The sequence below is a fragment of the Alosa alosa genome, chromosome 5 (assembly GCF_017589495.1).
Source record: "Alosa alosa isolate M-15738 ecotype Scorff River chromosome 5, AALO_Geno_1.1, whole genome shotgun sequence".
NCBI lineage: Eukaryota > Metazoa > Chordata > Actinopteri > Clupeiformes > Clupeidae > Alosa > Alosa alosa.
In genome coordinates, this window is record NC_063193.1 from 5,736,039 (window position 1) to 5,752,687 (window position 16,649).

General features: G+C 39.1%; 1 protein-coding gene across 4 annotated transcripts in view; it reads left to right on the plus strand.

The window, feature by feature from the left end:
- Positions 1-3,799: 3,799 nt before the first annotated feature.
- The window catches only part of LOC125294488 (phosphatidylethanolamine-binding protein 4), a 79,937-nt gene continuing 67,087 nt past the window's right edge, over positions 3,800-16,649 (plus strand). Inside the window, exons 1-3 of one of the 4 annotated variants that reach the window (XM_048243286.1) lie at positions 3,800-4,015; positions 5,094-5,214; positions 5,764-5,890. In XM_048243286.1, coding sequence (XP_048099243.1) covers positions 3,997-4,015; positions 5,094-5,214; positions 5,764-5,890 — 267 coding nt within the window. In that variant the 5' untranslated portion in view covers positions 3,800-3,996. The other 3 variants (XM_048243287.1, XM_048243289.1, XM_048243288.1) reach the window with 3 other exon arrangements.

Here is a 16,649-nt window from a genome sequence, read left to right on the forward strand (position 1 = left end):
GTCTCTAACGACTACTATTCATGATTAAAGTCATGTTGTACACTTTTGCCAACCAGCACCAGCACATAATCCCTCTTGATATTACTGCCAATTTAAAGAAAGCAACATTTTAACAGTATTATGATCCACCCACATTATGACATCATTAGGACACCTCTGTATTATATTAACCTATATCATCTCTTGCCACAGGCTTATTTGTATTATTTATTATTTATTTTTTGTAACAATATAGCTTTCCATCTCCATACATTTAATCTTTTAATCTAATCAATGTTCCACAGCTCTGTCTAGCACCAGTGTTGGGCAAGTTACTTCAAAAGCGTAATGCATTATTTATTACTTGTTACTGTCATCTCAAAGTAATTTGTTACATTACAATATTACTGTCTTTGAATTGTAAGGCATTACACTATGTTTACATTACTTTCACCAAAATAACTAGCCAAATAACAGGAAATATGGATTTGGTGTTCTCAATAGATCTTTATGTGTTCAGTGCAGCTCATTACACGGCAGGAGGTGATGTGGTATGGCAGTGCAGTTATGGCTCATGGGACAATGTAGGCCCCAAAGGCAAAAGGTCACTCACAACTTAATATAGTAAAATATAGCCATAGTGAAATTGTATGTTGACTTTAAATGGTTCTCGTCATTGCTGGTTGCCTTTCCTTCCACTTACAGTGGTGTAGACTTAATGCAAATAGTTTGAGAATAATGACTACGATCTTTGTCTGTAAAAGCAACATTTTAGTTATTCTCACTGCTTGAAATGAGAAGTATAGCCTAACCATGTTAGATCTGTTGCATGAATGGCAGAGATAACTCAAATTCCCTTTCTACAGTCATCTAAACAATTAATCAAATTCCAGGACCAGCATAGATTACTTTTTTTAATTCTTGGATAATCTTCTCTGGTGCCAATTGAGCATTTCTCAATTTTGGATTAAAAAGCAAAGTAACTTCAGTTACTGAGAATTGTACCGAGTAAAATATTACTGAAATTGTATTGGTAATGCCTTACATTACTGTATTACAGCAAAAAGCAAAGCACAGAATGCATTTAGTAGGGGGACCTTTTTTGGGCACAAGATCGATCTTTGAACTGTTGAAATTGTCAACAGTTAGGCCCACTGACCTTCAGATGTGTTTAGGTCAAAAAGGCAATAACTTTAATGTTAGAGTTCTTCGCAGCACCCTTTCTTTGATCAGGGCTGTGTGTGTATGTGTGTCATAATCCTTCAAGGCCTTCAACTGATGTGACAACCTGCTAAGGCATTCAGCAAACAGTTATTGTGTGCACATCCCACCTTCTGGTAGGTGCAGGATAAAAGAAAACTATACTCAATTGAAAAAATATAATGTCTGCAACACTGCTTATGACTCCCAATTATTTAATGAACAACAGGCAACGTTTCGACCCTGCTGGGTCTTTTTCAGGCAAATGGTGGACACATTATGTAGGCCTTACAATCAGCTGACCTACCATGTGATGTCAACTGGTATAATTGGGTCTAAGAGCCCCACTAGTCACTCTGCCGCTGTTCAAAAGTCTTCCAGATCAGTCAGTTCTACCGTGTGCGCAGAATATGCAGCGACAATACATCCTACTCTGCGCAGGCTGCAGACTGGACTAAAAGATTCCTCAGTAGAGGTTATAAACAACACTGGGTTGAATCGGCCAAAATACGTTTTGATCACACAACACAAGAGGAGTGTCTTCGATCAAAAAAGCGCACTAAAGATCCAAGTAAGTCCCCTCTATGTTGCATAAAATATTCTCCGCTTGTGTCAGAATTCAGAAAAGCTGTCTACAAACATTGGCATATTATTGATTCGGACCATAAGCTTATGAGAGTTTTTCCAGAAAAACCTAAGCTGTTTTTTAAGCGTGCTCCTAACTTAAAAAACCGCCTAGTCAAAAATGACATACGTCCGCAACCCACGACGTCCTTTCTGAGTATGTCTGATGGTAACTATAAATGTGGCAGTTGCGCCCAGTGCTCGTACACATATACATGCAAAGGTTTTAATCATTCACATACTGGCAAGACGTTATCCATTCGCGGTACCATTACATGTTGCACCACATGTTATTTATTTGATTCGCTGCCCTTGTGGCCTAGCATATGTGGGCAAAACAACGCGAGCGCTTCGGACCAGGATCAGTGAGCACAGGAGCATGAACAGGGGATGAGCGCAGTCCTGTCGTTGCTCATTTTAAACTAGCCGGACATAATATCAGCGCCCTCAGATACAGTATATTGGGGTGGAGCGGGTCAATAAACCATCTAGAGGGGGTGATCATGACAAGAGGTTGCTCCAACGTGAAACCTTTTGGATTCATTTTTTAAATACAATGTCTCCCCATGGTCTTAATGACGAATTTGATATAAAACCGTTCCTATATAGTATATTTTGGTAAGAAACTGTCTGTATTTACAGGTTTTATAACTGTGGGGGTAATGTCCTTTCATTGTTTGGGTAGGCTTGTATAAATGGAACTGTTTATCCACTGATTGTTTTTTCTTTTTCTTTCTTTTCTGTTGATAGCAATGCCATGGAGATAAGCTCTTGCAGATGGGTGTGGACGCTCACCTGGTAACCTGGATTACAGATTACCTGACCAGGCGACCACAGTTCGTCAGACTGAAGAACTGTCTCTCTGACACTGTGATCTGCAGCACCGGAGCACCACAAGGAACTGTGCTCTCTCCAGTCCTGTTCACCCTGTACACATCTGACTTCTGCTACAACACCGAGTCATTAGATATGATCAGCTGGAGACTTCGCTCACTGCCTTGCACAACTGACAGACTGAGAAAGTCATTTGTCCCCAGGGCCATTGAACTGTTCAATGCCTCACTTAAGGGAAGAGGAGAGATAGACTTCTCTGCATAGTCTGTCTGCCTCTTCACCCCTCCATGTTTGGATACTGTCTGTCCACTAGCCACTTTTACCACTGTCTTTATGCCTCACTGTTTGCGTGCTATATTAGCACATTAGCACATATGCATAACCCCCATGCCACAGCCGAACTGTGGCCACACTTATACATTTTCTTTAAACAGTTAAATATATAGATATATAGACTTTACTTTACTTTATTTCTGCATAGTTGCACTGTTGGACTTACTCATTTGCACTATTTGCACTATCACCATGACCACTATCAACATTGCACTACCACCATGACACTCATTCACACAGAGCACCTTAGAGCACCTTACCATACCTTACTATGCACAGAGAATCACAGGCTCAGTCCCTGCCTCAGTCATTGCAAGCACCTCTGATTGATTAATCACCACTATGTGGATACTGTTTTTAGAATTGATTTAGATTAAGTGTTAGTATAATTTGTATTTTAGTATATTTAGCATATTCTTTATCTTCTACTGTCCTTATTGCTTAGTTGTGTTTTTATATTATATACTTTTTTATTTAATTATTTAATTAACTCTTTCTGCTGTTAAAGAATGTGTTTGTGTTGTCTGTATGCTGCTGAGACCTTGAATTTCCCCTGGGATCTATAAAGTATCTATCTATCTATCTATCCATGTACTCCTTTGGGGATATTGTTTTTGTAAGCCCTTTTTGAAATGTATAGGTTTGTGTAATACCTGTATGTAAGTGTTCTCTTAATTGAGTGACGGGGCTCTTAGACCCAATTATACCAGTTGACATCACATGGTGGGTCAGCTGATTGTAAGGCCTACATATATCCCTTCATCAAATGTAGCCACCATTTGCCTGAAGGAAGACCCAGCAGGGTCGAAACGTTGCCTGTTGTGCATTAAATAATTGGGAGTCATAAGCAGTGTTGCGGACATCATATTTTTTCAATTGAACTTGCTAAGGCATACCATCTTTTGTGTGTGTTTCTGGTTGATCAGTTTATTAATATTTACAAGTAGGCCTACAAGTTAGTTTGGTAGGCCAACCATTTAGTTTTGATCGCACAGCCTTCTGCCATTGCTTCCGTCTTAAATTCACATGAAACAAGACACCAAGGGTAAACAAACTAGTCACTTGGAGGGGAACGACTTGGCTATTCAGTGCGACGATATAGCTTATTACACGCAAGATTCCACGCTATAGAAGAGGGAACATATCCGTTTATCACGCTTCCAGATAAGTTCCCTTTGTGTGTGTATGTGTGTGTTGTAGAATACTGTGTTGTTGGCAGGCTATTGTCTGCAAAGATTACTACTAATGACCTAGTTAAAGCTGGTGCTTGTAGTATGACAAACAGCAATCGAACCTGAACACATGGAGAGCGATGTAGAACATTTTTAGTAAGCAAATCAGATGAGAATTTTTAATTAAAAACATAGGTTCTAAAATATGTCCTTTTAGCTATTTTTTAGTAATAGTACGCCTACTTTTAGAACCTGAAGTTATCCATTTGTCCATGGGGTGGTGGCAAATTACCGTCGAACGGGAAAAGGCAGATAGTTCACAGTTCCAACACCAAAACAAAGATGTGTTTGCCACTTGGCGGTAGGCTAATGGTAATGGCATTGTCCCGCACAGAGCTTGCTCAGTAAAAATAAAATGTTACATTTCAAAAGGTGAAGTTGGTTGACAGCATGGGATTAATATAATCCACTCCATATAATGGTGCTAATTTAGCAACTGGGAGGCTGTCTTTTGAGAGTCACTGGCATGAAAGTCTAGACCAGGTCTACCTTGCCAGCCTTTTGTGAGTTTCCTTTATGCAAGATCGTGGCTCAGACAGCATTAATTAAGCATTCATTAACAATGAAGCATGGAATAACGAAGTGTTCATCATAGGTCTAGTCTTGGGGGGGGGGATAAATTCAAGATGTGAAGATGATCTGGGACGCCAAACTGGTTGAGCACTGTGAGATTGAAAGAAGCCGCCCTACTATATATAACTTAATTAGTAGGATTTGCAGCCCTAAAATATATCTCACTTTAAAAAAAAAAAAAAAAACCTTGAAGTTGATGTAGCTCTGAATGGTGGTGTCAAAGAAGGACTTTGTTGCCATAGATGTGTAATATGAATACGGTCTATGACATGGCAGTTACTGCTATATATTTTTTACCATGATTAATGTCATTACCAGGTATGTGGTGTCTAAAGGTTTATGCCACGGGAGCCATTGTCTGTGCTTTCATAGCACACCTGCCAACTGGTGAAGCGAAGGCCTCAGAAACACTGAGTCTCTCAGATGCACAATTTTGCCAGTAAGTTTGCACATACTAACTACAAACCATGAGTCACAATTTATTTTAAAGGTGCAATAGGTTAAATGAGATTTCTATTGGCTTGCTGTGTGGCATTAAAAGAGTTTTCACCTTGTTGTTGCTCCTTTGGCCAGAGAGTGAGGGGCACAAGCTTGCTTCTGAAAACTCGTTCTGATGCTCGTTCTGAAGTCCCAGTGCACAGAACCACAGAAATGATATTCAGCATTGCCCACAAGCTCAGTCATCCAAAAGAACATTCATGTGAAAGTGTGCCTGTAGGCTGACTCCTCTCATTTGCCAGGGTGTAGGAATACTCTGAAGACTATTGGCTACTTAGTCATAACCAGGGGTGGAAGAAAGTCGAACCTACTCACTCTCCTGTAGCACAGGGCTTGCCATGTCCATCAATTTAGACAAAACCACAAGAAAAATAAAGTGCTGAGAGATACAGATGCTAACCATACAGATAGTTACATTGTATCTGTTCACTTTTATGAAGGAGAGACTTGAGATTATGTTGTCTTATACCCCATCTCCATGATTCCAAAGGGGCGGATTAGAAGTGATATACCCGGAGATTGACATCAGTGACTGTATGATCATCCCACCAGGACTGAGGCAGAGGATCAGTAAGGAATGGGGCCCCCCAAAAGTGAGAATGGCAAATGCTAAGAAGGTTAGTGCTACTTTTGTGTGTGTGTGTGTGTGTGTGTGTGTGTGTGTGTGTGTGTGTGTGTGTGTGTGTGTGTGTACACAGTGGTATTGTGTCTCTGCACATAGTCACACATAGCCTACAAGCCTACTGTGTGTCTCTCTCTTAATGGTTGCATAATTTAGGTGAAAATCTGACCAATACATTCATGTATTCATTGTTTTTTTTTTTTAACAAGACCATTGCACCACTTCCATAGGATTTAATGGGTAACTGGCTCATGCACTGACATGTCATATCTAATAATAGTCAGAAGGTGGTGCAGTTACCCTGTTATTCAGACAAATAAACTTGACCAGTTTTTAGTGAATAACATTCTTCTGACTTTTAAATGTAATTCAGACAGTGAACATTTTATGTATCAGTCATGTAATGAAATTAAATGATCTATATAGGGCATTCATACATATATTTATACTTATGTTTAATTTTTGCATGTAAAGACATTGCATAGGTGAGTTTCAACATTTGCAGTTTATGTATTTTTATATGCGGCGTAGATGTATGGCCATGAAAGGGTGTGGCTTGGGGGTCTAATATAATCCTGCATGTTTAACTTTAGAATTGTTCCATCTGGCATAGCAGTCTAACTGTGTAATTAATAAGAACACAGGTTCATGGCGAAGATAATATTAAGCTCAGCGTTAATATCTACAGTATACTGTCCTTGTAGAACCTCACATTTGTTTAAGAGCGTTTTACTGTGTAACTCTGCATATGCCAATTATGTGCCCATTTCAACTTTAAAATTGGATGATGAGGATAAGATGTAATAACTTAAAAATATATTATTGATTACATGCAGCAAAAGAATGATGTCACTGAATGAAATCCCATAGATTTTGCTAATTGATGTTGTGGATGTCATGATAATCATATTATATTGCATGCTTACAAATGCAACTCTTTGTCAAGTGTATCTCATGCACTCACAGCAAACCACCTCAGAAAACATAAAGATCCAGTGAGCTGTGGTGCATTACCTGTTGAACCCTATTATTTCACATTGCGAAACATATGGCGATGTAACATGATTGATCTAGGAAGGAATGCAATATATGGCCTGGAATAGACTTACCCAAGCAGATGCTCTTTTGGAGACAGGCATTGCTGGTGGTAAAGTTTGAGGAAGCTAAAAATGAAATTAAATCAACTTGAAGAGAAGAAAAACTCTGTCTACACAGTAAATTGGAAACCAAAATGGAAGCCACTTCAATTTTAGGAGGTAGTTTATAAATTCCATAGCTAAGCAGTCTGGCTTGAACATGATCTATAGCCTTTGTGTCTTCTAAACCCCAATTGATATATGGTCGTATTATCCATAATGCTGTCTTACATGATTCTCTTTTATTGCTGGAGTTGGTGTCAGACAGCAAAACAAATTACATGTGAGATCAAATCAATACGAACTTTATTTACCGGGCTTTGAGCTGTAATCTCACCTCTTACACCCCCATACACACACACACACTCAACCCCACTCCCTCCCCTCCACCATTTCTGTTGACACTTAAAAACATACAACATGTAAGTGTCTACTAGTGGGATCATGGATTGGATGCAATTGAGTCTGTGTGTGTGTGTGTGTGTACTAGGCCTAATCCTACACAGGGGTTTGTGTCTCTCACATTGTCACCTTGCACTGCGCAGTCGGAGCAGCTGCTGCTCACTTGCATGGAGAGAGAGAACGAGAAAGTGAGAGAAAGCGATAGAAAGAGAGAGAATGAGAGAGAGGGGGCCAAGCGTTGGAACAGTGGTCAGTGGCTGGCTGGCTGTCACCCGCACAGCCCAACCCAACTGCGACAGACACCCACTTCATTGCTCCGCTGAAGGGGAAGCCGGGTGATTGTAATGGAGTGCAATGGGCAGTGGTCCAGTGAAACTGCTTCTAAATGGCCTTTTATGGCCAGCAACAAAAGCAAAAGGGCCGAAGGAAAACAACAGATCTTCTTGTCCAAAGCCTCTAAATAATGACTCACCACATTAGATGAAGTTAGTTTCCCATTTGGGGCCACTGCCCTTATGTTACCAAAGTTCAGTATGACATCTTAATTATGTCATCAGAGAAATGACTTCACAATATTTTTTATTGTTATTGTTATTATTTCAAGCATAATTCCAGTCCTCATGTGAAGTGATATCACATGAAGCATAATGGCATGGGAGACGTGATGCTTTTAGTTGTTGATGACACAAATGAGTTGTTTGCATGTAGTTTTATGGCAGCAGTCAAACAGCAGGTTTTCAGCTGTAATCCAGGATTCTTTTGATTAGGTTTAGCTTTAATGAAAGTCATTTGATAGTAATGCTCTCTCTCTCTCTCTCTCTCTCTCTCTCTCTCTCTCTCTCTCTCTCTCTCTCTCTCTCTCTCTCTGTAAATTCACTTTATTAATTCTGAGGAAGTCATCAGTTCAGACTGACTTAGGGTTAGGTTCCCAACATGTTTAGTTCATTTTAATTATTATGTGTGATTAATACATTATTTCATGTGAGTAATTATTTAATATAAAATGTATCTTAATTGATGTCTGACACAAAAGATGTGTGTGGCACGCAAGAGTTCAAATAGCGCTAAATAGTCATAATTTATTTTTGAGCAAACGCATAATTTTTTTACAAGATTTCTCTGTTGTGGTTAGAAAATGTGTTCTCTTTCTTTCCCATTTTTCTCTGAAGTTATCTATTGTTTTATATATCTGTGTGGCTCACCTTTGTCCTCTCTCTTATTTTCTCAAACTACTTAGAGAAGTCATAGAATCATCACAGTAAATGTAAAACATCATTTATTCAACAAGATGGGCCACTAGATCATAAAAAATGGCATGTGAATATATAAAACTTTATGTAATCAGCTTGACCAGGAACAGGTTGCCATACTTTATTCTTAATGAAAGGCTCTTATGAAGATATTGGAATATGAATTATTGCAAGATATTGGAATATGCACCATGTGTCCAAAAAACAGTTGACCATAGACTTAACAATACCAATAAGATACAAAGCTAACCAAGCCGTTTGTCAGATACTCCCTTTACTCACTGACACATGTTTGAAGGTACAACATTTTGGTAACCTAAGAGACCTAACAGCAAATTTATGAGAAAAGAATTGCCATGCTAGGATGACCTAGTGCAGTGGTCACCAACCTTTTTGAGCCCAAGATCCCTGACCTCGGCCCTGAACAAAGGCAAGATCTACCTTGAAGCGTCAAAAGATAATCAAAGCCAAAATGCTTTCAATTTAAGGCCTTTTAATTGGGCAAATGTATCAGGTCAAAAATCACATCCTCCACCCCCTTATACAGGCGTCAATGAGATAACAACACGACATGCGCTCCGTGTCTGTAGCTGTCTGTGCAGGTCCGCAATTGATTACGTTCTTCAAATGGAGAACAAATTCCTGACAGTTCCTGATCGCTAAACTTTCATTTTAATTTCCTGTCAGGTAGAAGCACCTAGCATAATTTGACTTCAGCGGTGACAAGTCCTGTTGCGCGAGAGAGGAAGAGAGAGAGCGCACCTGCAAAGTGCTGTTGTGGTCCCGCATTCACGCCGCTCCATTTTTAGATTAACGTTATCAGACAGCGATGTAAAATGTGTGCAGGAATTTCTCACATTATGATAGCTAGAGTTGCGGGTCTTCAAAAAAAATCATGCGCTATACCCGCAATCCTGCGCTGAAATTTAGGCCCTAACGTTGGCGAACATGCGGGGATTTGGTGACTGTGCTTTTATTTTTCCTGTTATTCATGGGATCTACTGGCCTACAGGTCGATCGCGATCGACGGGTTGGCGACCACTGACTTAGAGTAAGCTTAACTATGAGAAAAGTTTAACACATTTCCTGCCCATGTCTTCCTACTCAACAACCTCGACTGTAGATGCATACATTTCAAAAGAGTTTTCTGTTTTCTTTCTCTAGATTCTCTTGCATCTAGTATCAGGTCAATATTCTGTAAGAGCATTGCATACCAACTTTACACAAGCATTACATAAACTTAAAATTTGACACATTTCCCATGACAATTAGCCATACCTCTCAGCATGACCTAAAGGGATAAGCTAAATGTTGTGTCAGCTGTCATCATTAAAGAGGCCCTATGCAACAATTTTAGCAAAAATGACCTTAATTATGCAGGTTGAGAGTCATTGTGGTGGTTCTACAACACTTTTTGGGTCGTTTGGTGGGTGCTTCGTCTCCCCCTAGTGCTTCTCCGCGGAAAAAACGAATATGCAACTTTCTGGTCATGGTCCGAACACATCCGGATTTAACTCGGCGGGAATACTCGAAAATGTAGTCAGATTGTAGTTTCTAAGAAGACTGCAAAACGGACTCCGACTTGGCTTTTTTGCTGTTAAAATTGTAAGTAGCCTACCCTTGGGTGAACTTCGTTTTTGTAATGTGATTTGATAGTCTCTTGAACAATGTGTTTGCTCAACCGTTTTATCGTGAGCCCTGTGTGTTTATGACAATGTGAACAATGTGTTTAGCTTGGTTTATTGATGGCTAGCTCGCTAGCTAGTGGGGGTTTAGCGTAGCAGTCACTTGCTACCGAAGCTGCAGGGGGAGCTATGTCGTGAAAAATGCGAGCCCAAATCAGGCGAAAACCCAGAAACAGCAAAGGAATAACCAGACCTGCATAGGGCTTCTTTAAGGGTGCTGTCAGCGATTCTGACATCATATTCGTTGATATTGAACCAAATGTAACCAGATGATATGTAGCAGACGTCATATCCGTTGATATCAAATGTAACGGTAGCCAGATATGTAGCTGTCCAGGCGAGTACAGGGCTGAAACATGCAGTAATAACGACTCAAGTTACATTGGTGCCGTGACCCGGATTAGAAGTGATGTTTACAGGAGTGAGTGTAATAGAGCTGCACAGTCCCGCCCACAGCCAAAATGCGGTTAGGTGCCAGATGTAAGATTCCCATTCATTTGTCCCATTGACGTTTGAAAAAATCCGTATCTAAAGAGTTTTACAGCATGTCTTAGGCTAACCAGCTACGGCATAACTCATAAGCATACAACATATCATTTCGAGTGAAAAAACGAAGAGAAAATCCAAAAAAAGTCAAGGTACAAGAGCGGTTAACGTTAACGTTAGCAACATGGTGTGTCATACCTGACTGTCATCCTATGCTGTCATCACTGCTCAGTCGGGCTGATGCATGGACCGGTGCATGGTCTGCTCTTGGACGACCATATTCAGTTTATTAATTTGCCGTGAATTATTACACAAAATGTTCATTAAATGCACAAAGAAGTATTCCTAGGTTAATGATTGATATGAATCATACAGAATGAAGGCTACAGTAGCCTAGCTAATGTTAACTAGCAGCATTAACGTTACCAACCTCCCTGCTTAACTCACCACAACTTTGTAGGTCTTTTCCCTCATGCTGGCCCTTACAAAACCCACAAACTGACTCTCGGACACACAACAGTCAATAATGTGACCCGATTTAAAGTGGCTTTCACCCCTTTGGAAACTGACTATAACATAATATATTTCAAACCTGTGTTGCAGCATGTAGGCTAATGTTAGCTGCATTATGTAATGTCATACAATCTCGGAAATGCTAAAGGTTAGCCTGTCGGCTACCTGAAAAGTTTGAGTGTTTGAACTAACATTTACAGTGGTCTATTTGATAGTGTATTGGCCCTGACTAAGTTCGTGTGATGTATAAACCACAATCCTTGTTGATACAAGTACCAATATTCGTCAAGAACGTTTTTAATCATATTAAGATTTTTGCCATAGGCAGTAAAATACTCAGCCATCTTTGTCAATAATTTTCGCTGAGAGAGTTTCAAACTATGACCATAACGGCCTTTCCACCAATCAGAGGCATCACTGTGGGATTGTGGGATTGTTCAGGATTGTGGGTAATGAAGTACTTCTCCAAGAGATCGCGAATAAAAGGCATTTATCTCAAAACAAGGTTAGTGCCCCATGAACTCTTGGCGTCTATATGAGCATATACAATCGCTTAGTACAGCCGTAGCTGGTTTTAAGTCTACCACATGCAGTTAAGTTTTTATGGCTTATACCGCAATTGTCAATGGAGAAATTACATTGAATTTTTACTTCCGGCATCGGCTGTGGGGGGGACTGTGCAGCTCTATGGTAGCCAGTTGGTGCGTAGCCATGTATGTTAGGTAAACCTCCCTAGGAGACGTGCTAGTGGGAGAGCTAGCATCCTGGAGTTTTAGCTTGATTGCTAACTACCAATCCGAGGTGCTGCAGTTTGTAGATTGCACAAACACCAACAAAACACCAGAGGGCGAACTGACCAATCCCCTGCCCAAAGTCTGCTTCCATTTCCCCACACTCCTGCACCCCTCTTTCAAATGCAATACTCAAAATTTGGTATAGGAGCAGACAGTGATCAGGTCTTCCAAAACAGAGAGACAGGCCAGGCAAAGACTCTAAGCAGGCAAAGTCTAACTTCCACATGCTAGCTGAAATAGCAACCAGGTTTAGATCCGGTTTGGAAGGCATTAGCAAAGGTTTCTCAACTTTCTTCAATATGATAGTTTTGAGGAAAGCAGGGCAGGAAAAAAAAAACATCAGACACTGAGTTAACTTTGATCACGAAGACGGGGGAGTATTGCAAGAGTTTAAATAATATGCAAACGTTAAGAAAGTTTTGAAAGACAGAAAACACAAAAATGTGTATACACTGAGCCAATGGAGTGGAAACCTAGCCTACAATAACGCAGAGGAGACGGCCAAACTCAATGGAAAACTCAGTGTGGCTTTTCCCTCCTTGAAAGACAACAGTCTCCCAAGATTAGACTGACATCGCATTGAAAAAGGTGGAATCTCAGAGACGAGCAGACAGGCAAGACAAACATGACTGGAATTCTAATAGAACTCCAGCGAGAATCATCAAGGGGAAAATGACTGACAAAAGTTGTCTTTAATTGGTAGCATTGAAGAGGTCCGTTAACTATGGACAAGCTAGACAGACCTAATGACTACCTGCTACTAGGAAAATACAGATAGTGATATGGGTTAATTATTCAGTTTATTAGATTGCTGGCTTGATGGGTATGCTTCAACCACTGATCTAGTATGAGTAGAGTAAAGTAATCCCTCACAAATGAACTCTTGTTACTTTCATTATTCGTCGTGAAAGGCTTTCCTTCCCAAAATGAAAGGGATGTTAATGAATAATGAGGGATGTTGACATCTCGTATGGAGGTGACTTTTAATTTATTCAGCTGAAGTCATAGTTTTCTTCTTTGTTAATCAGAGTCTTGCTTGTTGTTCATGTTTGTTCAAATGTTGGCCTGAAGGGATGTGAAGATAAAATTAGCATAAAGACTGTTAATGATCGTGACATTTGAAGAGATTAAGGTCTCTTAAAATGTCAATGGCTTAGGAAACCCAGTCACAAGAGCTACCAGTAATGTAATGGCCAATGGAATAAAGGCAAGATTCAAATCTTTTATTCATTTATTTTTCTTTTTTCACAAGAAACCCACTTGTTACAAACTGACCATGAGAAATTGAAAAAACTTGGATTCAGAAAATCATCGCTCACACACCAATACATGGCAAAGAGGAGTTGCAGTTGTAATATCAAATTCAAACAAATTTGAGTGAAATAAGGAAATAAAAGATAAAGAAGGCCAGTATGTTATAGTTAAAGGTACAGTTGATCAGGGCATGATTAGTAAATATTTATGCACCACCCGGAAGTGATAAACACTACTTGAAATCTCTGTTTGATATTATTGCTTTAGAAGCTGAGAGCATATGCATCTGTGGTAATCTCAATGAGATACTATATGGTCTCGATACAACTAGTAGCCTAGGAAAAGAAATAAGACACATGACATTGGTAAACAACATCGGTAAACAATGCTTGGGATGAAAGGGGTTTTTTTATGTATGGAGGGATTTTCACCCATTCAGAAAAAGACTATTGCTACTACACAGCCATGTATTCTCTTTAATCATGAATAGACTATTTATTATGGACTGCCTAAAGAGGACTGCCTGAGACAGAAAGAAAGTTGAATAGGTGTGGCCGATGATACTTAACAGTTTATCTAAAAACCAGAGAGAGAGATGTAGAGATTGAATGTGGGAGTTCTGAACAATGAGTCTAATAGAACACATCAAAAAAGAGTTTCAGAGCTATCTAGAGGGCAATGACAATGGTGAAACTGATCCAATTATACTGTGGGATGCTGTAAAGACTGTAATACAAGGGAAATTAATAGCAATGGCTGGTAGCCTTAAAAAAGCAAAAATGGCACAATATCAGTCACTTCTTGCTGAGCTAAAGACAACAGAACATAATCATAAAGAAAATCCAGATGATAAGGTAACAGATAACAGCAATTAAGAGAGATAACATAAACATGAACATAAAATAAATTAACTACTAAAGAAGTGGAGAAAAAGCAAGATACTAGCAAGAATCTATTATGAATTGTGTCCAAAAGCAGCTAAATTATTGGCACAAAAAATGCATTTAAGCAAGAAACAGACAGTGAAAATAACACAAGCTTACATATGATATTTTTAGAAATTATTATAAAGAACTCTATACCCAAACATCCGTTATGAACCAAGGAAAGACAAAATAATTTCTTGGCTCACTGGATTTGCCCACTATAGGCACCATGCAAAATAAATGTGTAGCATCAGGGATAACTACAGAAGAAATCCAGAAAGCAATAGGACATGTGATGGATTTCCACTGGATAGGTGTAAGACATTTTAAAAATAACTTTCATCCACTTTCTTCTCATTATCTTCAACTGGATTTTATAAGAAAATCGTATTCGATCGATATGAAATGTGGGGATGTATAGACCACCACACAATCACAAAGGTGGACAGAGGAACCAGAGCTGCTATTTCATCACCCTCTTAATCAAAAGAAGATAACTTTCCCATCAACAGTCATGCTGGACTGCAGCTATGACTGGAGCTGCAAGAAATTAGAGCCCTTTTGAGTAGAAGAACATGCAGTTCTATGCAATACCTTGAGGTATACAATCCTACTATTATGTGTGGTTCTACAGTATACCTAATCTAGAAGGATATGTATCTGAAGACGTCTTAGATCATAAGCTGTACCGGTACATATATTAGGAGACCTGTATCGAATACTGAGGTTTCCTCCTTTCATAGACCCGGTTGGCATTTTGTTGTGTTCTGGCTGGTTTTTGCTTATGTCTGTATGAATGGCAGTTATCCTGGCATTATATGTAAATGCAATTGGGTCATTCTATAACACAGGTACCATTTGATTAGATGCATAAGGCGCAAACTAGAGCCAAAGTGTGTCTAAAGCCTAAAGCTAATAATTCAAGGGTTAACATGATGTACAAGAAAATACTATTTTTTGAATTGTATCAACCATTCATGTATCAAGTGCATGGCCATTTTTTGTGTCCGAGTTGACCGACATGCCATTTACATCTAAAATATCACCACGCAAATATTATATTCTTACCAAACTTTTGTTATTTTCAGAATTAAATGTATTTTCCTGATGACATTAGACATATTTATTCAGAATAAAATCATGTTTTTTGGTAAATATTGTATGATTTTTTTTGCGTCCCTTGGTTTGACTTACCACCCTTTCAACAATAAAAACAAAAACAATGCTTGAACGTTCTATTTGGGTCCCAATCTACTTCCTCTGCATTCAGATAACATATGGAATGTTAAAAAGGAAGTCTTGTGGGGCCAACTATGATGCTGATAATGGAACTCTCTTGAAAGGGTCTATTAACGTTTTTCATGTGACGTATTCTAGGTTCTATAGCTTTGTTTACATCCACCTGGTAGGCAAGTGATAAGTTGAACCCATTGAACATCGTTGTCTGCAGCTGCATCTCAGTAGGCTACATCTCTGTATTTCAGCAATGTCAACATTTCAGGCATCAATAAAGGTGATGATGAAACGTTATCCCATTGTTCAATATTTGCTAGCCTGTCACAGGAACGTTATTTCGCTAAAATCGCCTTGATTTGGTGCATTGATCTGTATCGATAACGTAATGGGAGAACCTGCATGTAGCCTATGGTAGCCTAACTTTTTTTCTCTGTTCAAAACTCGGTTTACACGAAGACGATAGACTTTCTTAGAAGCTGTGAAATTTGGCCAGAAAGGAACATGTCTTCCCTCTGAAAGTTGAGACAAAATCAAACAATATTTGATAATTTAACTTGAACTGAACAGCGACAGGTTTTGGTAGGCAGTAGACTCAGCAGACGTTAAAACGGTAGCCTACATAGCCATGCAGCGTAAGTCAGCATCATGTAACATTATGTTGTTAAAGTCATGAATCCTGTAACATATTATAACATAACAGCGATAAAAGATAATAAAGATAAAGGTAAAGAGAATTCATAAACTGCTTATTTCTTACATGACTGAAGCAGTAGCCTAGGTTCAACAGTGGTGTTTGAGGTTGCTGTGTTAAGTTTTGTGTGATCGCTAAACATAGGATCAAATCAGTTTATTTTGACAGACGGGAGTTAGCCTAACTGACCTGTAGGCTATAGCACATAAGCCTATTCTGTTTTCATTTATTAGCATTTGTTGTGATTATATAATCAAATGACACTCATGATAACGTATAGGATAGGACAGGAGATAGGTGATTGATGTCCACAAGCACGAATTTCACGAGACAAATTAGAACAAACTGTAAAAAAAAATAATAATAAATCTTGCCCTGTTT